Below are 26,560 nucleotides of genomic sequence, written 5' to 3' on the forward strand. Positions count from 1 at the left end.
AGCCACACCATGCACCCCCTCTGAATGGACCACCACTGCGTACACTTCTCTTTCAACACTGCCAAAGCTCACAAACCCATCCCACGCCCTCCGCAAAGGTACTGGAGCATGGTCACAGAGGAGGACCTCAACTCCACCCTCATCCACGATCCCCCGCCACGAACTATGCCACCTCTGTAGCCAAGAAACTACACCGTTGGATCACCAACTGCGCAGACAAGTTTGCACCCCTCCGCACCATCGAAAGACAACACCCCTGAAGGCCACTTGGTTCACCACGACCTCCAAGAAGCCAGACACTCCTGCAGACGTCTCGAGAAACAATGGAGAAACAACAAAACCACGGAAGACTTGACCACCTACAAGAACACCATGACAGAATACCACCAACTCATAAGATCCACCAAGAGGACCTTCATCCAGAACAAAATCCTCACCAACTCCAGCAACTCAAAGGAACTCTTCTGTATCATCCAGCAATTCACCAAACCCCCCAGCAAAGCCACAGACGTCACACCCTCACAGTACCTCTGCAACAAGCTTTCCTCCTACTCCCACCTGAAAATCAAGGCCATCTATGATAACTTCAATGAATAGACCCCAGAAACCTCCCTTCCCTCCAGCGACGACAGCCAGCCCACCATCACTGCCTGAACCCCGGTCACCACCGAAGATACCATAAAAACCATGAAGAGCACTCACTCAGGAGCACCCACAGCCCCCTGCCAGCCCCACATCTTAGACAGACCCGCTGCTGCCATAGCGCCAGAGCGACAACGCACCATCAACGCCTCCTTCGAATCCTGCATTTTCCCCAACTGGAAACGTGCAGAAGTCAGCCCTTCCTGAAGAAACCCTCTGCAGACCCGATGGACCTGAAAAATTACGACCTATCTCTTTCCTTTTGCAGCCAAAGTCACAGAGAAGATCGTCAACACACAGCTGACAAACTTCATCGAAGAGAACCCCATCCTCCATTTCTCCCAATCCGGATTCCGCAGTAACCACAGCACCAAGACCTCCCCCCTCGCTGCCACAGCCAACATCTGCACACTCCTTGACCAAGGACACACTGCTGCCCTCATCCTTCTAGACCTATCTGCAGCCTTCGACACCGTCTACCACCGTACTCTCACAGACAGACTCCAGGACGCCGGTATACACGGAACCGGCCACACATGGCTTCACTCTTGCCTCGCCAACAGAACCCCAAGGCTCAGACTCCTTCCTTTCCTCTCCGAACCCATAGAGATCAACTGCAGAGTACTCCAATGATCATCGCTCTGTCCCACGCTCTTCAACATCTAAATGGGCCCCCTCTGCGACATCGTCAGACAACATGGACTCAGCATAGTATCCTACACTGACGACACCCAGCTCATCCTCTCCCTCAAGGAGGACCCCAAAACCACCAGACTCAGCTCCTGAGAAAGAGTGAAAGACATTGAAGCGTGGATGAGCAGCAGCTGTCTGAAACTCAACTCAGAGAAGACAGAAGTCCTCGTCCGTGGACCCACCCCATCAGCTTGGGACAACTCCTGGTGGCCCACCGCCCTCGGCAAACTCCCCACCCCCATGGTCCATGCCCGGAACCTTGGCATCATACTTGAGTCCTCCCTCATCATGACCCGACAGATCAATGCCGTCCCCTCAACCTACTACAACACCCTCCGCCTCCACCCTCAAGACCTTCAAGTGGATCCCCCCCGAAGCCAGACAGACGGTCACCCACACACTCATAACTAGCAGACTGGACTACGAAAATGCCCTCTATGCTTAAATCAACAAATCCCTGCTACACAAACTCCAGACCATCCAAAACTTTGCAGCCAGGCTCGTCCTCGGCATCCCACGATATGAGCACATCACTCAACACCTGCGAGACGTCCAGTGGCTCTCCGTCGAGAAGAGAGTAACCTTCAAGCTACTCACCCACACCTACAAATCCCTCCATAACACCGAACCCAAATACCTCAACGAAAGGGTCTCCATCCACGTACCCAAAAGAAACCTCCGCTCTGCCGATCTCACTCTAGCAGAAACCCTGCGCATCTGGAGCCAAAGCCTGGAACGAGCTCCCGGTCAACATCACTGTGCACCTTCCGGAGGAGCCTCAATACCTGTTTCGGCTAACTCTGAGCTGCACCTCCCCAGCACCTTTTGATTGATTGATTCCTAAATCCAGACCCTTTTCAGTATACATTTTCCACCTGCATTGTGCAGGTGCAAAATGTGCATGGAAAGATATTTGGCTTTACTAGGTGAGTTTCAGCAGCCGGTGTGAGTGGTACGTTACTGAAAACCTTGCAGAATTAGCACAGCATAGTTTATTTGTATGAAATCATACATGAGGTCCATACGGTGCAATATTCTTCTAGTTACAGGGAGTTCTTTCACATTCCCAGCACACGTCTACTAGGGCCAGAGGGAAAATTGTTTTCTTATGAGAACATCATATACTAAAAATAACAATTATAAAGGGAACATGGTGTTTTGTAGGACAATTTAATCATTTCAGGATTCAAAGCCATACACGGCTTCAGACATGATATCAACCACTGGCTTAGCAGGAATGTAGTAAATGATGTTCCATCAACCTAGCTGGAAAGCGTTGGAGGAGGTAAAATTGATTTTATGTTGTGGACCTCCAACACAGATAATGGTCAAGAAGACGAGAGCGAGGGCCAGAACTATGTCATAATTGGGGAAGCGTTCAAAAACTCCGGGGAATACATTTTGAATGAGATTTGTGATATGTTGTAACCCTTCCATGACCAATTCTGAGTACTGTATGTGCATTCCTGTTAGCGCTGAAATTACATTTTGGGAGTTACAGAAATAGTTACACTAACTTTACCCCTGAATTGAATAATTTGTCCACAATACATAAAAAATAGCTATCCTGTGATATATGCTGCTTTAGTGTGGAATGGTTGAGAGCATAAGAGGCATAAGGGTACAAATCTTTGGGATACTGACTGATATTACTATTTCTCGATATTATTGTGAAACCATCAGATCACTTATAGAATTGGGGCCTCATATCTGACCCACCTGGGACTCTCGATTCAAACACAAATGGGAGTTTAGATCCGAATGGGGAATATGAGTTTTCCGGCGATCACCACACATTCAGATGTTTCCCCGCATGTTTTTATGAACAAAATGTATGCAGGAAAAATACTGCACATTCCGAAGTTTCAACATTGGCACAAGAGTAAAACATGTGGCATTCGCCCCATTTCTCAGTGCAGACCTCGAAATGATGTGGGAATGCTGCACATCATGCATTTCTACGGTGCAGTAAGGCTGCATCAGACGACAAGGCTATTGTTTAATGAGGCGCTAGAAAAGAATTCATAGTACATGTCTAGAGTACATGTAAGAAAACATAGCATTCACAGGACTGAGTGGCACAAAGATAGCATATATATTTAAAGCAATAAGCAGCTGTAGCCATACATTTCCAAAATGAGGACACAGGCAGTGTGAAACCTACAACTAATGTGAAAAAGTATCATAATAGTTGGAACTAGCCCCATAGTTGCATTTTGTAGTTAAACTGTACCTCCCCGTGTGTGAATATTGACTTTAAACCGAAAACCCCCCACCAGAAATGGTTTTAATTACCATAGAAAACAGAGTGGCGTGCAAGAAGAGGGGAAAGGGTGCAATAAGGGCTGATAATAAACTGCCAGCAGTGGCAGCCGGTAATGTGAGCACGTGGGGCGGGTGGGCACAAACTTCAATACTTACTCTCGCCTTTCTACGTTCACACCACTCATACCCACACACTCACAACTCATGCACACATACACTCACCATTCATAAGCACGTACACGAGCTCACACACCCATTCACAGCACGCAGGCACTAATACACATACATTCATCCTCACACCCATGCAACAAGCATTAAACCAAAAGAAATACTTACTGGGCTGCAGCGGTGATCTCGGGTGGTGGGACTCAGAGAGCACTGTGGAGTGAGGCTGCACAGTGGAGTGGAGAGAGACTAGGCTTTTTTTTGATAAAGGACTTTTGGATTACTAGTGTAAAGGGATGTCATGGGAACAGTGCGCGGGCTGAAGATGCACCAGTGGATAGTCTGACACATGGGTCAGAAGCTGTGAGCACTAAAGGCCCTGGGAGAGAGAAGAAGAGCCAATAGGGAAGCCGGGCGCAAGTTTGTAATGTCATGGAAGGTGTGGGGGATCAGAAAATGTCTATATGTGCTTTCTTGTACCCTTTCCTGGGGCTTCAGCCTATAGGCCTGATTCACAAGGATTTTGCTGGGACATCCTCATGGAGTACTTCTAGCTCACTCCTGAGTTTGATGATTTTGCCAGGAGTACTACAAGAGTAAGTCAAAACTACTCGCAATTAAATCTTTGTGAATCAACCCTGTATGTCTTGTGCAAAATTAAACATCTAGTGTTATGTGCCGTTTGAAATCATTTCACGTAGGCATAGAAATTGAACTTTCTGGATAATAAATACAATCTATTGCATAGTTGCTTGCTCCGACTAAACCAAACTGTAGACATCTGTTTCTCTTTTTGCATTGCCGAAGGAACATTAGAGCCTGCCAAACATTACAGGTCTTTCAGTGCTGTGAGGTAATTGCATTCAGTATTGAGGCCATCAAGAAAGCATGCATTCTACTGCAGATAACAGAGCAGTAACCCACACTGACCCGCAACCACACCATTGTATTGCACTGTGATTGACTGCTCTCAGTACCACAGTTCAGATCATGGAATGTCCTCACCATGGCACAGAATCTGCATTTCTATTTGGGATGGTTGTATGTCACTGTACTGAAGTCACCAATATTGACCTACATAAATATTGCATGCACTGCATTGCCTACTGCTATATTGTTGGTGTTACTACAAATGTACCATTCCTAACGCCACATGTGCTTATGTTGCCGATATCACAGATGCAATATTTTTGTTATGCGATATATCACTTGCGAGATAGTTACTCCTCCCTCACCATTATGGACGGATATATCCCAGGTCACAAGAATAGCGATAATTGAAGAGCTTTACCTCCACCCTGACTTTTTGAAAGGAAAGGAGTCCCAGCTCAGCTAATATTTCTTTTTTAGGAAGTTTGATATGGCACAACGAGTATCCATTAATTTACTCCAGAGCGCTTGACAGAGGTCCGGAATTGAGACCATTATGGCAAGGAGTTAGCAGTCCAGACAAATGACTGGTTACCTGTGTCTGAAAATCACCAGTCACCATCCCTCTTCTGTGCTCAGTTTAGTCAAAGACAGAATTAATAGTTTGGTTTTCTGAGGCCGCCTGCACCACATGTACCTGGCACGGATGTTCATTCACCAAAATGCCTGGGGTAGCATAAGTGACATCCAGCCGTGGCCTCAGCAGGTAAAAGTGATGGGGCTGGCTGAGGGGGGTTTCGAGATATGACCACAAGGGAAAATTAAATAAATACATGATTTTCCCTTGTGGTTGTCTCTCAAAATCCCTATGTCTGGCCCGGGCCATTGTCCAATGGGGACTGGCGAGCCCAAATAGAGCGAAGCCAATAATCCCAGGTCCTGCAACCCTCGATGCTTAATGCAGTTTTCCTAAAACAAAAACTGCTAAAGCACAGAAGATCTGAGAATATTCGAAGATAAAAGTGTGTTTTGTGTTGTAAGTGATTCTGTAGAAACTGGAGATCAAACACAGTGACAGAACAAGTGTCTGATGCCTTGCCGTACATTGTCTGCGTCTCACTAACGCGCTGTAACCAAAGGAACAAACTCTGTGGGGGCTCCAAGACCTCTGTCTTTTCTTATTTATTTAATTAAGGTTATTTAGGTGTTGATCATCCCCTAGAATCAGTCTGTTTGTGAAATTCAACTCAGGCACGCCAGCCTTACCATACGCTTACTATATTATATGTATACATGTATAATTATATCCAAAGCAACTTTATTCAGTATGTCCAGGGTCCAATTTCCTTTGAAGTGGGACACCCTGCTTGTAAATCGTCCTTTTTTATATAAAATTAAGTGTAAGGGAAAGCAGGCGATGGTATTTTTATGTTAATGGTACTGCTTGCTCGCCTGACTTGACAAACAAAACTATTTTGGGAGATGCTCAACAGCTCAGTGACTGCAATTAAATAATGACCAAACCACAGAGGTCTTGGAGTCATCCAAGAGTTTTCTCCTTGGGTTGCAGTTATCTCTTCAAGGAATAGTATGAGATGTACAGTAGGATTCAGACAGATATGTTCTGGAGAATCGTACCAAGCAAAAAAGAATGAACGCCTTTAAATCTTATGACTACCCACAGATATAAATGAATGTATGTCTATGGTGTCAGATTGACTTAAGGGTGTGATAAGTGTATTTATTAAACTCCGTTTGCTAATACTAGTTCATGAAATAATTGAACACAAAGCATTGACCTTTTTTGTTAAATGGAATAGAGAAGGATGTAACCCTACAGGGGCTAAACTGCAGAATATGGAACCAGGAAACTTGAACTCAAATCTTCACTTCTTTACTTCACCAAATTGTGTGATCAAAGGCAAATTGCTTTACTACATTATGTATGATTTCCTTAACCAATCGCTTAGCAAGCCCGTTGAAGTAATTCAGTTCAGGATCTTCACTACACAAAAAATGCACTTGTATATGGTTCATTTAAATAATGTTAATTTATATTTAACTAGCTTACCCGTCGCGCGTTGCTGCGATCTCAGAAGAAAGGAAATTTAAGGAAACTTGTTATGATAACATTCAATTTACATTGTGTCATTTGTATTGAAACATATTCATTTTAATATGGAAAACATTTGTTTTTAATATTTCTTTTTATTGAAACAACATCTCGTCAGGAGAAAGAAAGGGCAAGGGGGGGAAATCGGGAAACATGATACACAAATACAAAAACAATCAAGGTGATGTAGGAACATCAATGGGAGAAGCAACAGGTGGCACACATATGTCTCCCCTGTATTGATTCCACAGCCCCCATACAGATGCCCACTTACGTGGGCGGCCCCGCGCCACATAAACAGTTTTTTCGCGGAACATACACCAATCCATGTTCTCTTTCCATTCTTCGATGGTCGGTGACCTCTCTGATCCCCACCGTTGTGCTATATTCCTTTTCACTATCATATCACCCAGAGTTACCCGGGCTGTCTGCGCTGCATTAAGATCAGTGGGCTCCCAAACATTTAGGAGGCATCTCCTTGCTTCCGGTAACACAGCCACCCTCAAGACCTCTTGCATGACATCGTGAACCCCCCTCCAATATTAGGCTACAGAACGACACTCCCAAATAATATGGAGGAACATACCCACAAGACCACACCCTCGTCTGCACAAATCAGTGTCCGACAGCCCCATCCGAACCAGGCGGGGTCCCGTGACATAAATCCTATGCAATATTTTCAACCAAACAAGTCGAAGGCGTGCTGGGATCGCGACTACCCTCGGTGATGACACAGCCGCTTGCCAGTCCTCATCATCTAATTCAACACCATATTGCGACCATTTGTCCCTTAATGCAACCAGGAGATCCGCCCTATGATTGATCAATTTTTTATAAATGAGGGAAATAGTTTTTTCGGGCAGATGTCCATCTAAAATCCTATCTTCAAGAGGTCACGCCTCGGGCAGGTCCGCTGCCTCCGACATGGCCGCCGTCAACGCATGTCTGACCTGTGCATAGCGAAAATACTCAGTACTACCCAATTTGAATTCGGTTTGTAATTCCAGGAACGTTTTGAGCCTCCCCTTAGCCCAGACATCGCCGATAGTCGAGAGCCCAATCAAGTCCCATTTGTCAAAACCCTTCATATTCCAGAGCTTGCCTAACATGTCAGAATCCAACAGTGGAGTGGCCTGCGTCAAACAACCTTTCCATCCCAAAGAGCTAGTAGCATCACGCCAGATCTGCACCGGATGCTTAGTCGGCCCCGTTAAATTGTTTCCAGCCGTCCTAGTATACAATGCTCTGTTACAATTGCCGCCAGGAAGAAGCATCTATCCATCGCATATCCAGGGTCAGAAGGGGGCCAGTAAGTGCTAAGATTAACTCCTGCCAATTGAGAGGCCCAATAGTAGCGCCGTATATCGGGGAGCGCAATCCCGCCGTCATACCACGGAAGCGTCAGTTTGGCTAATGCGATCCGGGGTCTACCCTCCCACAACAGACTACGTTGTAACCCGTCGACCTCCCGAAAATAGCTAGCGGGCACTACATCTAAAGTGTTTTGTAGAGCGTAAAGAAAACGAGGCAGAGACATCATTTTAAAGAGGGTTGCACGCCCCAGCAGGGAGAGAGGGAGCTTCTTCCAACCCGCCACATCGCTCCTAAGTCTGTCCAAGGGGGGAAGGAGATTCCTTTCATTATGGAAAACATTTTAAAGTGTTGTTTTAATTCTGTTTATTTATTCAAGTGCTTGTGGATACACAGTATTTTTTGTTTTTCCGTCTGGTGCGTACACGAATAAATCAGAAGGTTTTCCGACGCGTGAGCTGGCCACATGCAGTTGTCCATGTGAGAAGCACGGATTCTCCAAATCTAGTCCACACACTTGCAGCGATTGTCCTTGTGCTTTGTTGATGGTCATTGCAAAAGCTAGTTGCACCGGAAACTGTAAACGTTCAGTATTGGAAAGATTATGAGGGCCCTGGGGGGGCCGGGGAGCCGATATTTAACAAATGTTTCTTTTTTTTTTGCCAGAAACCTTCGCGGGAGTGTACTCAACAACTTTTAACACATTTCATTTTGCTAGAAACCTTCGCGGGAGTGTACTCAACAACTTCCCAAAGTTTCATGGTGATTGGATGAATGGTGTAGTAATGCATAAAGGACAAACAGACATACTTACGTTTTTATAAATATAGATAACATAATAAGTCATATATACAGAGAACATGACACACTGGAACACATCTTGGGTAATTTGTGGCAACTGTTGTCAGGGCTTGGGGATAGTGTTGAATGTTTATTGTGTAAATAAATATTACTTTTAATAACTGTTGCTCAATGCACAGAGGATGCAGCCTAGCGGTTAGTGCTGGGGAACCTGGTTCGAGTCGCGGCAGGGATGCTCAACATTCTGTGATTCTGGGCGAATCACTTAATCTCTCTGTGCCTAACAAAAATGTATGTGCCTATCTGTAATCCAACTGGTGCTCATGTAAAGCGCTCCGATGCCTTCAGGTCGAGTTCACGTTATATAAAGCTCCCAAAATAAAAATGTTATCATATTGTATATAAATGAGAAAGTCAGAAATGTTGCCTTTTTATTTTTAAGTCTTCATCATATTTTTTCATGACATTTGTTGCCTAATTTAAATGCAGAATCTTTGGATGGGTTGGATTGTCTTCGGCCCAAAGTCAATCCAGCCCCCAAATGTACGCTGAGCCCAAGGCTGCCACAAGGATAGCTGTACAAAAGACTTCTGCCCCTTTCTTCTCTCAAAGGCTATGGCTACTTTTCCAAACCCAGAGAAAGATTTAGGTTAGATTGCTACCAGCTAGGGGTATGCCCGGGTACTGACTTCCAGACACGCGAGAACATAGTCTATCTAGGAAACACTTGCTCTGTGAGGATTAACATTGAACATAGTGTGAAGTGTTTGCGCTCTTAGTATGTACCCGTGGTTGCAGGTGGTGGGCACCAGCACTTATTTTTGAGGACCAAGACTTACATTTTATCATCAACTTTTAACCCAGAACAAGAAAGAGGAAGGCAGAAAAGAAAAGGGGAGAGACAGAAAAGGATGAAAGCAATTAGAAGAGAAAAATAGAAAAACATTGATAAAAGGTAGAAAGCAGGGGGTGAAATAGAACCAGCAAAAGTGAGATATGTGAGCATGTGTGCTTGTTTATGGGTGGAAGCGAGTGAGCGCCCGTGTGCTACCCCACTACTTCTTCAGGTTACCAACTGCCACTGATTAAAACAGCTCCAGTAAAATCTGCCTTTGAATTTCTCTACTAAGTACGTCCCAAGACCATAACATAGATTCACATACATTTAGATAAGGAAAAAATGTTATGAATGCCATTGCTCTTTAGAATGTGCTCTTAGTTACATAAAAATTGAAATATTTTGCAAACATCATTTGAATTCGAACATATAAGTGCACCTTCTTCTCGTCAGGCAGGGGTGTGCACACGTTATATGGTAGGATAGTTAATACCTGCTATCCTATATCTTTTATCTGAATGGTGCCATACTATTGATGTGTTTTTGTTGCACTGTACGGCAGCCATCATAACAATCCCTTATTATCGATGTAATGTGCCCTATAGTAACTGCTCATTGAGTTTCGTCTGGTAGTATAGAAAGATCTAGATGCATATAAAACCATATAACAGAACTATAAATGTATTTTTAATGCTTCCTAATCCGAACTTTGATTTGTAAACAAATGGGCTTATAATATTTGAGCACCTTTAGTCATCCAGACTTGAAGTTGTATTTATTTATTAATGTATTTATATTGCACGACCATTTCAAATCAGACACCAAAGCGCTTCCTAAATGTAAAAGGAAAGAAAAGAAAAGTGTGCTGGGCACATTTTTTTTTAAGCAGTAAGAGTGGGTAGGTAGTGCGCCCTGTACATACACATTCAGTTCACTGCTATGTCGAAATAAAAAATATAATGTATACATTAATGTTTTAAGGGAAAAGGCGGGCTGTATTACAGAGGCTTGAATTCAAGTCAGTTAAACACATAGGCAGCACTTCCGGTCATTGCATGATTGATGTGGCCTATAGCTCATTCATCCAAAGTAACGTTGGCTCCGTGCAGTCTCTATAAACACACTTTATTTTCCTGCTCAAGGTGGCATTACTTGTGTAATAAGAGCAGAAGTAAATTGGTAAGATAAAGTATTCCTAAAACTGCAGGATCAGCCCAGTGGTCCTCCTGCCGTGATTGCTTTTCCCTCAGCTGTTGCTTTTTAGGCGGGCATTAACCCCGCGCGCCTGAGCTGGGAAATGGCTGTGCTGATAAGCGAGATGTGACTGAGCCACTTTGAAGTGTTCCCAAAGCTTTGCTTCCTCCCGTGATTCGTGCTCTGCATTATCTGTTTCAGCGGCTGTCCGGACACAGCATCGACCCTGCCTTGCGGATGTTTGGCCAGTCCATATCAGGAGGGGTGGACATGGACGGAAACGGGTACCCCGGTACGTACAGAGAGGTCACTGAATCATGGCACTGCTCGCCACGCCCTCTCCGAGGAGCAGCTTTCCGTTGTTGAACATTGCTTGGTGTGTGATGGTTGTTACAGCGAGGGTGCCTGGGTGCGGGCCTGCTGTGAGTTTCCTCAATCAAGTGAGACAACATGCTACTTACAATCACGACAGGTGGTCTTCACCTCTTGGTATCATCCTGCCAGTATCATACAATTGCAGGTTGAATCCATCGGAATGGGGAATAACTGGGTGGACACGGAATTATAATGCTGTTTTGTGCATGGAATTTAATTTTCCGAGGGGTTTAATGCACACATTTGCCACCTGCTCTGAGCAAGTGGTGAACATGCACAGGGGTTTCTGTGTGGGATGGGGAGGAGGAGGGCTATAGATAAGGCGGGGGTGGAGGCCATGTTAAGTCCTAGTGGGGGTGGGCAGCACTGAGTGCTCTCCCCTTGCCAGAGGAAAAAGTGCAGCGCAGGGGACGTGGCTTGGCTTCTGTTGCAGCTAAATCCTGATATATACTGGCTGGAGTTGTAGGCAGTTAAATTAGTATGTTTCTTGCATCCAGGAAAATTGGGATTGGGAACAACGGACCAGTAGTGATCATGGAGCGGTGTTCCACCAAGGAACACAGCTCCGCTGGACTCGTAGTCCCACCAATTATTGTAGGACACTTCGGGCTCTATCTGGAGTTAGGCGGATGGGATACTCTGTCAAAAACACGCAGGATACCCTTTCCTCTGTATGACAAGAGCATTAAAGCCAAGGCGCTTGCAGTACGGCTGGCAGGCGATCTTTCACATCAAGATGTGGCAGCCCGTCTGCCAAACTCTGAATAAGGCCCTCTGTTTCTAAGAAGAAGAAGGTACATTAGGGCTCCCTTTGTAGAATGTCTAATTATTTATTTTGGCATTTTCTTTAGTGTCAGAGTGTGACCTTACACAGACGCATCAGAATGTTTTTGCACGTAGTAACATAGGAACACAAACAATCATCCAGTGATTACTTGTGCGCATTATAACGGGGCAATGTGACATACTACAAAGAGTGGAAGGGTGAATCTATTGGGATGTATGTCTGATGAGAAGAGGTTAAAAGGACAGATTGGTCGATAAATGAGCTGGAGAGCTCAAGGAAGTTCATGGTGCCTCCTTTAGGCGAAAGGCAGCTCTCACAAGTCCACATGAAGTCCTTAAGTATTTGCACTACTACAATGAGGGGCCTAGACTTCCCAGCAACTCTCTTTCCCTCGATTATCCGAGATAGCAATTTCTCTCTATACTATATTGTATTCAGTCTTTCAATTTGTCTTCAAAACTTTGTTGTACTTAAAAGAAAGTCCATGAGCCAGGTATATATTCCATGTAGGTTTAATCAAGCTTAGTTTCATAGTTCAGATTAAGATGTTAAGTCAAGATGAATATAAATATAACCCCACCAGGAGTGGCCTCCCTGCCACTCAGCCTGCCTGCCATCAACTGCCACTCCACCTAAGCCAGGCACACAGGATTCTACCATGACATCAGACATTCCAAGAGCCACACCAGCTGAGTAGCAGGGAAAACACAAATCTAAGTATAACAAACTTGTGATATCTACCTATAAGAGAGAGCAAAAACACAGGTCACGGTTTAGACCCCAAGTTTTTAATCTAGTCCGTGATCTGTTGTGTAATATTGTTGGTATTTATCAAATGGTCCAAGACTGATGCTAACTGGGGTGAAAATGGTGTTTTCGTCTGTTTGCAGAAAATGTTTTTCACAATTCCATTTGTTTGGTTGTGAGATTTGTTTGTGTTACAAAAATGTTCTCTAGTCAATTTGGTCTTCAGCACATATATTGCTTTTTGCGTGATGTGAATGAAGAAACGTTTGATCGCACACACCAGGGAGGAGTTCATTGCCCACAAAGAGGTATGATTTTGTGGAACAAGGAGCAGTTTAGAGAGTCCAGGGCATGCCCTCAATTTGCCAGTGGTACAAAGAGACAACACCCACATAATAGTCGCAAATTGCACGCCGACTATTTGCGACCTACCTCTGATTTTGTGATGGGACTAATGTGCATTATGTTGTGGCACGCTACATAATCTCCAGTCTCGCAGGGTTGCAGATCGACCAAGAAAATCCATTGCTAGTCAGTCGCTCCTGCTGAAAACAGATGCGTTACTAAAACAAAACAATAAAATCTTGCTTGGACCATCATGCTTCTTTAAAATGCTACTTTAATGTCTATATTTTAATTATATATGTATATACTTTTTTAGTCCGGCTCAGGAACTGTTCTATTTGACTTTCAAATATTTCAATCAAAGAAGGCCAATAAGGATCCCTTATGCTGAATCTATATTATTTTACATTTCTGGGTCGAGCCTTTTACCGTGTTTGACTAGTGCAACCTTCTGCATTTTCAACTGGCGACTGCAAATGCCACATACAGTAAGATGACTTGCTTTGATCAACTCTACTACCTTTCTGACTGACCAAGTACTTGGTTGTTGCAACCATGTGCCTAAAGTCACCTCGTAACCACTCTACAACGGGTCTTTGCACTTTAGACCACAATTATTGATTTTAAAACATCACAAGTTGTAATAAGGCAACACTGAAAACATTCACTATAAGAGCTCTTGAGGGATTCTGGAGGGATTGGCTGACTTTGGTCTTAATGTGGAGTGGTGAATAGAAGTAATGAAGCTGGCGACCGGGGAGGCCCGATATGAGGGTTGGAAATTCAATATTTTGACAATGTCCCAAAGCCTCTGCAGTACCTGCTACTTAACATACCCAGGTCAAAGGCAATGCAGGATTTATTGCATTGGGCTGCGCTTTGTATAAACAAGGTGGTATCATAACTCCTGATATGATTGTTTTCATAAATTAAACATACTGTGTGGCGGATTCCTCTTCCATTTGTGCTTGATTAAAAGGTCTCGACTCGCCAACATGCATCATTCGCTTGAAAGTGAAGTGGACATTTGATAATTAATTCATAACCCACGGAACAGGCGCGTGCTTCTTCTTTGGGTTGATAGGATTACTGTATGTGGCTCAATGGATCTGTAGTGCGTCTCACAGCTTCCTTCATTAGTCATTAAATGAAATTTTTAAGTAAGCTTAAGTCAGGGCTTTAGGTGGGCCGGGTCTCAAGGGGTCTGAGCACCGGCAGTTTTTTAAAAGGGGCCTCGAAACGGGTCTCTATCGGGCTCTGTTTTGTGCCCTGGCACAGGCGGTCTGTTGTTTTTCAGACTTCAGTGACAGCAGGCACGATGGACGCTGCTCACACTGCTCACTTCTCACTAGTGGAGAAGTTACGGCACGACGTAAAGGGAAGGGAAATCCTTGCTTTTTACATCTGTCGTGTCTGCTTTTTTAAACACACGACTCCGAGCGCTGGTACGAGTGAGGGAGCCCTATAGAACAGCGCATATTGCCACTTATCTTTTTGAAGGTCAGGAATAGCAACATTGTTGTGGTGTCACCAGGGCTCTAAGTGAAAGCTTTTTCACTTTATATGCAAGCCTAGTTGCTGCTTATTTATTCTATGCAACTAACAACCATTGACAAAAACGATAGTCCTGACTTGTTGTAGGTATTTTGTTACTTGTATCTTATATCTAGATGTAATGACAGAAACAGCAAAATACAAGTCGGGCGGCACACTACGCTAACCACAGACTTTTAAGCTTATGTGTTAAGCCACGCCCCTAATTACATTGGCCACGCCCCCTTGAGAGGCCCCCCCCCCAGTTTTTTCATCCCACTTAAAGCCCTCCTGGCTTAAGTTACGTGATGTTATTATGTAAGAGAGCTCTTGTTCTTTGATGCCTCCAGCTATGAGAGTGTGCTTAGTGTTGGTGGGGAAATTACACTTTTACCTACACAAATATTGCACTATTTGTATCATGTGTTCAGTCTGACCATGCATATTCAACGTTACTGATTACAAGTGCAGGGCTAAATTCAGATCCCTTCGCAAACACCTTTGCACAGAGATCGGTCAGAATTATGAATTGTGTGATATTTATCACGCCCTCTCAGTTTTTCCCTGCTCAATTCCTACTGGTCAAACATGCCGAAATTTATAGGAGAAAAAGGCCCATAAAAAAGGCAAAACATACAGAATTTGATGTGGTAAGTATCAATTAGCATGTTGTGCCTCGTTGGCAAATTAAAAAGTCGGAATAAGAGGGAATTACCACATGTGGTAAATACCTCACTCTGGGTTAGAAGGAAATGGGGCCACATTTGCAGGAAGAGGAGGCTGTATGCAAAAATGGCCAGAACCTCATGTCTGGCTGCTGTGGTCACAGGCGTGGCTTATCCAATTGAGCGGGAGAGCGTCGGCCAACAAGCCCCAGAGCTAAAAAATAAAATGGTAATAACGTTTATTTATTATCATTTTATTTTTCAGCAACCCGTCCTGAACTAAGTGTCATGACGGGGTGGAGCCAGCACTGCAGAGTGGCAGCAGCAAGGCGCTGTGAGCTTTAAAATGCGCATGTCTCTTAGCCCGCCGTCTTGGGATGACCAGCCAGGCATGCACATTTTAAATTTCTCTAACCCAGCTGTCCAAAAGCTGGGTTAGAGCATGCACAAGCCTCCAGTGCTCTTAGGAGTGCTGAGAGAGTCTGCTCTATCTGATCCTGGTGCTGTTTTCATGCTGTGAGAGCAGCACCAGAACTGCAGTTTACTGGTCCGGAGCTTCCAGGAGGAGAGAAAACACCTGAGGGAGGACGACATTGTGCAGCATGTTAAAAAGGTAAATCAATGTATTTTTTTTTTGTGGTGCCCTACCACCCTCGAGATTATATTTAAATGGGTGTTTTACGCTCTTGAGCACATCTCAAAACTATGGCTCTGATTCTAAAACACACATGGAAAGAATACCTACACCAAATAATGGCCCTTAGATGTTACTGACCCCAGAATGGGGAATAACATGCTGACCTGGGAATACAAGACCCTTTTGATCATGTCACTCCTAATTCTGGGGCAAATAGCAACCCTTTACCAATCAATCAATCAATCACGGCATTTATATAGCGCGCTACTCACCCGGGAGGGTCTCAAGGCGCTGGGGGAGAGGGGTGTGTCACTGCTCGAACAGCCAGGTCTTGAGTTGCTTCCTGAAGGAGAGATGGTCTTGGGTACGTCGAAGGTGAATGGGGAGGGAGTTCCAAGTCTTGGCTTCCAGGTAGGAGTAGGATCTTCCTCCGGCGGTGGCTCTGCAGATGCGTGGTACGGTGGCGAGTGCGTGGCTGGTTGATCGTAGCTGGCGCGTGGGCGTGTAGAAGGTCATGCGGTCGTTGAGGTAATTGGGGCCCAGGTCGTGTAGAGCCTTGTGTGCGTGGGTGAGGAGTCTGAACGTGATTCTCTTGCTGACGGGGAGCCAGTACAGTTCTCTCAGGTGTCCGGTGATGTGGCTGTGTCGGGGGATGTCCAGGATGAGTCGTGCGGAGGCGTTCTGGATGCGTTGGAGTCTTCTCTGGAGTTTGGCTGTGGTTCCGGCGTAGAGGGCATTCCTGTAGTCCAGTTTGCTGGTGACGAGAGCCTGGGTGACGGTCTTCCTGGTTTCAGTGGGGATCCATCTGAAGATCTTGCGGAGCATGCGCAGGGTGTTGAAGAATGAGGAAGAAACGGTGTTGACTTGTCTGGTCATTGACAGGGAGGAGTCCAGGATGAAGCCCATGTTGCGTGTGTGGTCCGTTGGTTTGGGGGCGGTGCCCAGGGCCGGGGGCCACCAGGAGTCGTCCCAGGCGGAGGGTGATGATCCCAGGATGAGGACTTCCGTCTTGTCTGAGTTCAGTTTAAGGCGGCTGCTCCTCATCCAGTCGGCGACGTCTTTCATCCCTTCATGTAGGTTGGCTCTTGCGGTGGTGGGATCGTTGGTGAGGGAGAGGATCAGCTGGGTGTCGTCGGCGTAGGAGATGATGTTGAGGTGGTGTTGGCGTGCGATGCTGCGAGGGGGCTCATGTAGACGTTGAAGAGGGTCGGGCTGAGAGAAGATCCTTGTGGTACGCCGCAGTTGACTTCGGTGGCGTCAGATCTGAACGGAGGGAGGCGGACTCTCTGGGTTCTTCCGGTGAGGAATGAGATGATCCATTCCAGCGCTTTCTCTCAGATTCCGATGTTGCTGAGGCGCTTCGCTAGGGTTCAGTGGCAGACCGCGTCGAACGCTGCAGCGAGGTCCAGGAGGATGAGGGCCTCTGTTTCCCCGTTGTCGATCAGGGTTCTGATGTCATCGGTGGCTGCGATCAGGGCGGTCTCGGTGCTGTGGTTGGCCCGAAATCCGGACTGCGAGTGGTCGAGGGATCCGTTCGTCTCGAGGAAGGCGGCAAGCTGTTTGTTGACGGTCTTCTCGATGACTTTGGCCGGAAAAGGAAGGAGCGAGATGGGACGGTAGTTCTTGAGGTCGGTAGGGTCCGCCGTTGGTTTCTTCAGGAGGGCGGTCAATTACCAATTACCACTTGCTCTGAGTAGGTGGTAAATGGCCATGCGTTGAGTGCTCTTTGTCGGGGCTGGGGACAAGGGTGGGGAGACAGCGAGAGGGATCAGCAGGACAGGGCAAGGGGAAAGTTTTATCTTCGTCTCCCATGATGCTTCACTGGTGGACTCCACCTATCCATGCAGTTCTTGCCTAAGTCATCTGTTTTTGGACTAAGTGCAAATTTGCACAATAAAAAATGTCACTTGTAGTTATCACTTGTAGTGGCCACTTCTAGTTGCTGGGAACAGTATTACCCTTGATGATATCACGCTGAGCAACTAGAGATGAGCTCACAATAATACTAGATCCTTTGGCACCATATTCTTTGTCTGTATGACCCGGCAGTGTCATGTAGTTCCTAAAAATAGATAGGATCTGCAAGTTTAGACAACATAAACTAAGGGATTGGTGTCTAGACTGATTCCGGACTCCCCCAAAGTATATGTAGGCCTTTAGACCAGCTCAGATGTATTTTTAGGAACTACATGACAAGGTCCGACGTTGGGTGCCATGTTGTGCATTTCCTAAAAATACATAGGATCTGCAAGTTTAGACAACATAAACTAAGGGATTGGTGTCTAGGACTGATTCCGGACATCCCCAACAGGTATGTTAGCCTTTCGACCAGCCAGCTCACAGTGCCACTATAGGCCCCCTAACCTTACCAAGGAGTGATAGTTTCTGGCAACCATCAAACATGACAACCCTTGATCCTTCAGGGATCGTGGAAACCGTGCAGTACCTTTTGCTCAGTCAATCAGACTCAGTCTCAGAGAGATACACAGAATAAACGGTGGGGACATTTTCAATAAGCATTTATTGAACCAGTGTCATTCTAGTATAAAACATGTCTGCTGCGAAAATCTCTAGGCAGAAGCAAATGTATGAGATTACAATCACCAACAGAGTAAATAGAAGGTAGAATTCTACCATGGTGCTAAAACAGTGAATATATGCAGGCATATATACATGACAGTAATCAAGCATACTTCTATGATGCTGATCCTACCTAAGTGTACCTAGTGTCACAGGGATCCTGCTCCTACACAGAACTGTGCATAGAGACTTGGAACCTCAGTGAATTAGGGTGTGCCAAAAACTCACCTTAGTATCCAAAATCCCCTACCAGACTAGCAATCAGTATCTCATTGGTTCTTACACACCCCCAATGATTAGACAACCCAGAACATGGGCTTAGAACACCTCAGGTAACGTGGAACACATGAACACTCTTTTGTTATACTAACATATCAGTCCAGAACGAGGAGTAAATGATGACACGTGCAAGTTTGAAATATTTATTTCTAATGCTGTGTTCTCAAGCGCAGTATCTTAGCTAATACAAGCAAACATATTATAAGGAACAAGGTTAGCAGCATAGTTACTATTCCATAAAATACAAAGGGTGAAAGCATGTTAAAATGCTAAAGGGAAAAGGTCTAAATAGAACAACAGTTTACCCTCCCTAGCTAGTATATTATATTATATCTACAGAAGGTCTCTTTGGGTTTAGAAGGGCGGGCCCATACCTCTGGTCTTAGCAGAAAGGGATCACATCATCTCCTGCACCAACTCTCTACATGCCAATATTCATCAAGTGTGTGTGTTCATGCTCTGTGCAGTGCATTATTAATCGCGCCTAAAACCCAGAGTTGGCCACAGCTGCATATGTATTATGTCTAGACCGTGCGCTGATCAAACCGAACAACAAGCGCTGTGTTGAAATAACCTTGAAGGCCTTGGCACTCACTGTTCAGACATAGCTTACCAAGCAAGGCTGATATTATAAGCAAACATATTATTCTTGTGTGAAGCAAAATATTCTACTAGGCAAAAAGTTTTAATAACAAAATGTGGCGTGTGCAGAGGCTGCAGAAAAGGAAAATGGCGTTTAAACTTCTAATAAGCTTATGCTAACATAACACAGTGTGAAGGCAAAACCGATCTACATGAAACTAGCATGTATGTGGGTGTAAAGCCAAGAATCCCCTAGGAAAGAGCCAACCCCATTACCTGTTGGGAGAGAACGAACGGCCCCGTCTTGGTCTCGAGTTGGACAACCCGCAAGGGATGTCAGACCGCTGCGTGTTGTAGCTTCTGCAGGCCGGGACCCCAGTGTCTTGTGTCAGCGTGGAAGCTTCTCCTCTGTCTATCTAGTGTAGGTATGGTTCTTTTATACCATAAAGCTGGCCTCGAGTACCTGACACAATCGATGTGTTGTGAGTACGATTATGTAAAAGTGCCTAAATCAATACCTGTAATCATGCAAAGCAGTTCTTCCACCCTAGGATAATGATGACCATGACTTTTATACAGAGTATGTTAATCCTGTTATGTACATCATGTGTAGGGGACTATTCTAAGAATCCTCATGCATATTAAATGAGGCAAGTTTCTAGGAAATCGATCGACATTTATTCAGCACATAACTGGGTAAAAGGTCAGTGCTAGGACCCTAATGCAGAGCAAGGTAGGACAAATGTAGGTGAAATGTCATCTAGCTATTTAGGCCTATATTGGGGTACATAATAGCAAGGCACCCAGCAAGGCATGAAACCAAAGCACTGTTCATCAAGTGATCCTGCTCCCTATTGTCAACTATTGAAGAGGCACATACGTGCACCGACTGGCTGACATACAAGCCTTCCCTAAACTGAATTGGCCAAAAGTTCAATAAGTCTGAAAGCACCAAAACTTTGCAAGCGTGGCTTGGTTGTATTAGATTTGAGTTTGAACATCACTTGTCAGTGCTCCATTGAAAGATGTGTGGACTGTATGCTCTCCTGCTGTTGTTGCACAACACTTACATAATTGTCTTTTTTTTCAGATGTTACCATTGGTGCATTCATGTCAAACAATGCAGTCTTATTGAGGTGAGATGGGGCCTGCACTCCTTATCTTATGTTCCTGCCCCTTTTTCTACTAATTCTTTTTTTCAGTTTCAGTGATTGCCTTGCCTTAGGTTTTCACCTGGGCCAAGTGAAACATTTAAACGGAGCAGGGTCATTACTTCCAACTTGATAACTTCAAAAAGTGCATCAAGTATCTTTAAGAAAATAAACTAAGCACAGTACCATAAAAATTGATATGAAAGCCTGCCTTCTCATTATGCATGGTCATGAAGTGATTAAATAGGGCTGTGTGCTGTACATCTACGACACAGGTAGTGTCAGTTCCTTGTGATTGCATATCATGCCATCAGCAGTGGAGTATGACATCTGCATTGCAGTCATCACATTGCCCACTCTTATCTTTTCACGCATAGTGAAGTACAGAGCTGAGAGTGGTGTATGCGTGGGCTGTGCTTCACAAACCTAGAGAGCTATGTAACTCATCATAATCAAGGCCACTGGAAATATGCAGAAGGGGAGGACCAAATTATGCGGCAGGGTTGTGTAAATTAAGCAGCAACAAAAAAAAAATTAAACCGCCTGATGCGGCGCATTTTTGGATAGTATTACCTAATTATTTTGTCTTTTTTGACATGGTAACACTGTATGGGAAAATATCTCACCTAATTAGTAGCAGTGTAATATCAAAGAATTGCAATGAGCAAGCAACCTTTGTGAAGGGCCTCCACTGCACAGGAAGCTGTGTTGCTGTTTTTAGTAACTTTTGATCCGTTTGAGCTAGAAAGATTTTTTTTTTGGTAAAAGCTCCAGATAATGCAGCAAAATATTGTTATGTGGCAAATGCGGCAAAGTCATAACTATGCAGAAAATGCTGCAGCCGTAAAATCGCATTATTCCAGTGTCCCTGGCAATAAAGACCATAAACTTGTTACTGAAAAGCTACTCTTATCAGTTGCAAATAGAACTGCTGTGAAGAGCACACACCTGTGCATACATTCACTCCTTAGGGACACCTGATGATGACTGAAATGCATATGGAAGCCCCCATCAATTATTAGGGATTTGAATGGACTTGCACGTCTGGGCAGTGTAGTGTGATGCCTGGGACCAGCCGCATGGATGGACCTCAACAACTGTTTCTGGAGTTTGTGTCTGTGGAATGAACAACTCATTCACTTGAGTATATTTTTCAAGCTACCTTTTCATTAAATGAAGACGCGCCCAAGCTAATATCCATCTTGGTTTCATTGCTTGTGGGTGTTAGAGTCCTATCATTGACTGCTTCAGAAGTTTAGACCATGTCCTGTTTCACCGTAATTGATGTGCTGTTGCTAAAGTACTACTGTTGTGTTTGTCTGCTTCAGGGCCAGACCGGTCATTACTGTGGATGTCTCCATCTTTCTTCCCGCTTCCATCGACATCACAGCCCTGCAGTGCCAGGACGACCTACAGAAGTACAACTGCCTCAACGTCACCGTCTGCTTTCAGTTCAAAGGAAAGCATGTACCAGGGGAAATAGGTAATGTACAGTGTTCTGGTGAAAAGCTCTCGAGTTTCCGTCACCTCTTTTAATATGATGAACACCTATGAAAGCTGGTATTCTTCCATCCACCATTTAACGTAGGCCTGTGTGTTTAAAATGGTCATTCAGCACAGCCAAAAGCAGATGCTCTTTGCAGATATTAATGTATATGTGCTATGGGCCAACTAAAACATCTCCTTATTAACGACTGAAATGGTGGCAAGCATGCTTTTTAAAGTTATACCGGTGGCCATCATGGTAAAGAGGAATATTAAGTAAGTGTTGTAGACTGTATTTGACTTTACACTCTCTTTTACTGCCAGTGGTATAATTGCATTGTCACTGCCACACCAACCCTCCCTTTTTGTGCTGTTTTGGAGGACAATTCTGGTCATTCTTATTTTGATCACACAGGCATCTGGTAATGTTTCCTTCATCCACTTTGAGTCCTCATAAGGCGACATTTTGTTCCTATGCTTTTCATCTGCTTAGTGCCTTTACTGTGACTCATTCCCTGCTCCCAGCCCTAGCAATTGCACCTGGACAAGTTTTGATATTATTGTATTTCCCCTTTTTTGCTGCTTCTGAGGGGTCGTGCGGTGAAAGTGGAAAAATAGCTGACTGTTGCAAATGTATTTGCCAGTTTAGTTTTATAGTGAGGAGCGTTGAGTTTTATTGCACCATCTATTAGGCTTTAACTGAAAATGTGTGCTGGCGGCCCCACTGGTGACCACCAGATTACATTAAGCACTGCTCAGCTGAATACACTTTGTCGAGCTGGTCTTGCTAAAATAAACATGTTCTCTGTCAAGTGATGCACTTCCCTTTGGAGCTCAGTTTAGGCCTCATCAAATAGGCGCCATATCTAATACAAATCTGAAAAATGTGCATGTGTTGTTGAACTTTGCTTCTTTTTTTGGTTAATATATTATGCATGTGTTGCTGAATTCTGCTTCTTGTATGTACTTCGTATTGTATGCATGTGTTGTTGAATTCTGCTTCCTGTTTTTTGTTAGTATATTATGCATGTGTTGTTGAATTCTGCTTCCTGTTTTTTGTTAGTATATTATGCATGTGTTGTTGAATTCTGCTTCCTGTTTTTTGTTAGTATATTATGCATGTGTTGTTGAATTCTGCTTCTTGTATGTACTTCGTATTGTATGCATGTGTTGTTGAATTCTGCTTCCTGTTTTTTGTTAGTATATTATGCATGTGTTTCTGAATTCTGCTTCTTGTATGTACTCGTATTGTATGCATGTGTTGTTGAACTCTGCTTCTTGTTTTTGGTTAGTATATTATGCATGTGTTGCTGAATTCTGCTTCTTGTATGTACTTCGTATTGTATGCATGTGTTGTTGAATTCTGCTTCCTGTTTTTTCTTAGTATATTATGCATGTGTTGTTGAATTCTGCTTCCTGTTTTTTGTTAGTATATTATGCATGTGTTGTTGAATTCTGCTTCCTGTTTTTTGTTAGTATATTATGCATGTGTTGTTGAATTCTGCTTCTTGTTTTAACTTTGTATAGTATGCATGTGTTGTTAAATTCTGCTTTCTACTTTTTGTTAGTGTTTTATGCATGTGTTGCTGAACTCTGCTTCTTGCTTTTCTTAGTATGTTATGCATTTGTTGTTGAATTGTGCTTCTTGTTTTTACTTCCTATAGAATGCATGTGTTTTTGAACTCGGCTTCCTGTTTTTTAAAGTATATTATGCATGTTTTGTTGAAGTATGCTTCTTGTTTTTACCTCGTATAATACACGTCGTTAAATTCTGCTTCCTGTTTTTTCTTGGTATATTTCCTAAATACTTTTAAAAGTGGCTATAAAAATAAATCAGGATATCTAAACTGTGACCTACCAACAGCATATAACACAAGGTTATAGATTAATTTTGAGTTAATCTCCTCTTCAGATTATTTGTAGTGTCTGAATACTGACGGTGCATTGTATATGTAGCTAGTGCCTGGCTTTCCCATACATTTGTGTCTACATTTTGAAGGAACATTGTAACTGTGTTCAAATCTGCTTGTTTACCAAGGCACTTTTATTGCCACTGTATTTAGTCCTCTGGGCTTGAAAGCGCAGTTTACATCTGTTATGCATTTCCTCTGTGTCAATGATGTTTATCCTGGCATTTCCTGAAACGAAAGAAGAGCTCGGTAGCCCAACTGGCTAGCAGGCAAATGCATCCTGATCAGGCTGGAAGAAGCTTATTCAATACTCTCCAGGCACCCTCAAGCCACTAATATTTATGACAAAGTGGTTCTGGTCCCCTCACCCACCGACTTGGAAACGTTTCTGGTGCAGAATTCCTTACCTCACATGCAGCCCCTCTCGTATTACCCTTTTTGTCTTGGACCGTGCATCTTACATCACAAGCAGTCCCATTTGAAATGTCTATGTGGGAATGAATATATGTGGAGTTATTTTGGGGTTCTTTGGTCTGATGTCTAGGGGTGTGCGGCATCCACATTTTAGACAGTAGATACTCTGTTTATGATTCTATGTTTGGTTGTCCAATGTTAATGTGTAACATGCCTGAGAAGCCAAGGCAGCAAGTTTTCAGAACAATCGCTGACTGCATAAATGTTGCTCATGTAGTTTTATTGCATTCCTGGAGTTGGAAAGAAGAAATGTGCTTTGTAACCTGACCATGGAGGCTGGGGCGCTGAGAGTGAGTGCTGAGGAGCATGCGCAGGGGGTGTGTCCAAGGGCGGGCAAGTAGGTCATCCTGATTGGCAGCAAATATACAGTGGGCTTCAGGAGCCCATCAATCTCAATCCAAGTGCATACTATACATTAGCAATATTTCACACCATGGCTGATAGATATGTTAGTGCTGGACAGTATTTGCACTTCTCAGTTGAGGTGCTGCACTTTCAGTGGGAGAATGCTGACGCTTTTTGCACGGCTGTCGTACTAGTGATAAACCGTCTCAGCACGTCTCCACGGGGATGGGTATGTCTAATGGGTCAGCAGGGGCTCCTGGCTCAGGACTGCCATACTTTTAGTGGGACTAAGAAATCACTTTCTTTAGCTCAATGGGAAAGTTTCAGCACTTCTCTGCACACCTGCAACACAGTACCAGTACCTTTCTGCATCAAGCGGGTATTTAGTGACCAAGTGATATCATTAATCTCCCATTTGAACGCCTGCCATGATCATGCACAAATATGACAAATATTTAAAGACTACATGTCATCTGAAGTATGATATCATGCGAGCTGTTTTGTAGATGGGCTCTTTTTAAAACTAAATCGCATTTGTTCTTAATTGGCATTGGTTTAATAAAACAGCAGAATACAGAAACGGAGAGGACCCGCCTCCCCAGCTCTCATTTGACTCACACTCCAGATACCTCGGTGGAATTAAACCAAAATGATCAACACCCTAACACCCGCTCTCCCAACCGCTTCAGGACTCAGGTACTGTACTGGGCAGCGAAGGCTCAAATATGGCCACACTGTAGGTAACTGTGGAGAGGACCGCGTCATATATTATTATTTCTCCATGACAAAGGTCTGGGTGCTGGAGACTGCTTCACCAGTCTCGTGGCCCCTATGTAAGGGAAGGCTCCCCGCAAGCAGGTGCGGCTCCTCCGTTTGAGCAATGGAGTGTCGCTCCACTTAAATGCCCCCAGTGAGAAAAAAAAATGGTAATGAAGTTAATGCATTGCCATTTTATTTTTCTTCACCCTGTCCTAAACAGAGCTTCAGGATGGGGGTGGGGCTGCTGCTAAATGACAGCGGCAGAGAGAGCAGGGCACTTTCAGTTTAAAGTGCGCATGTCTTTTTGGCTGGCCGTCTTGCGACAGCCAGCAACACATGCACACTTTAAACTTCTCTAACCCAGCTGTCTTAAGACAGCTAGGTTAGAGAAAGCAAAAGCCTTCAGAGCCCTGTGGAGCACCGAGTGAGGCCGCTCTCACCAACCCTACCATTGCTGTCATGCTGGTGAGAGCAGCGCTAGGACTGGTGAAGGGAGTTTGGAGCCGGCCTCGAGGAGAGAAGACCATCGAGGAGGAGGACGTCGTGTCGTGCTCACAGGTAAGTTATTTAAAAAAACATTTTTATGTCCCACTCATTCTACTACCCTCGGGACATGCCAGCCTCCACTGCCCGCAAGGCAGTATCAGAAGTGGACTTAGTCTCACCGTCAGAATCTTCCGTGTCAAGGCAGCCCTGTCCAGGACTAGCAGAAAGGAAAGGGCAGACTCAGTGCATTGACACTGTGCTCAAAGGAGGGGCTGTGTTTTCATCTCTAGGCTGTACTGGCATACAGAATGTGCAAGAACTGTTGACACATGCTGTTTGCTGGCACAGTTCTTGCACATGTAGTGGGTGGACATTTGGGCTAGCTGTGGAGGAGAGTAGTGATCACTGTGTGCCCCATGTCGGTTGCTAGCCACTGGGACAGTCCTGTGGACCATGTTGTGTCAATGTCTTTTGCTTCAAGTGTTTTTGCAGTCAGAGGACCTATGTCCTGCCTGTTCTGGCATGATG

At 44.5% G+C, this 26,560-nt stretch overlaps 1 protein-coding gene across 1 annotated transcript in view; it reads left to right on the forward strand.

Annotated features, from left to right (window-relative positions):
• Nucleotides 1-26,560, forward strand: part of ITGA9 (integrin subunit alpha 9) — an 885,057-nt gene that overhangs the window by 192,545 nt on the left and 665,952 nt on the right. Inside the window, exons 12-14 of the mRNA XM_086964777.1 lie at nucleotides 11,094-11,184; nucleotides 20,513-20,558; nucleotides 21,902-22,056. Of these exons, the coding sequence (XP_086820903.1) occupies nucleotides 11,094-11,184; nucleotides 20,513-20,558; nucleotides 21,902-22,056 (292 nt within the window). The remainder of the gene's footprint in view (nucleotides 1-11,093; nucleotides 11,185-20,512; nucleotides 20,559-21,901; nucleotides 22,057-26,560) is intronic.

Source organism: Lissotriton vulgaris, chromosome 4_1 (assembly GCF_964263255.1).
Source record: "Lissotriton vulgaris chromosome 4_1, aLisVul1.2, whole genome shotgun sequence".
NCBI classification, from domain to species: domain Eukaryota; kingdom Metazoa; phylum Chordata; class Amphibia; order Caudata; family Salamandridae; genus Lissotriton; species Lissotriton vulgaris.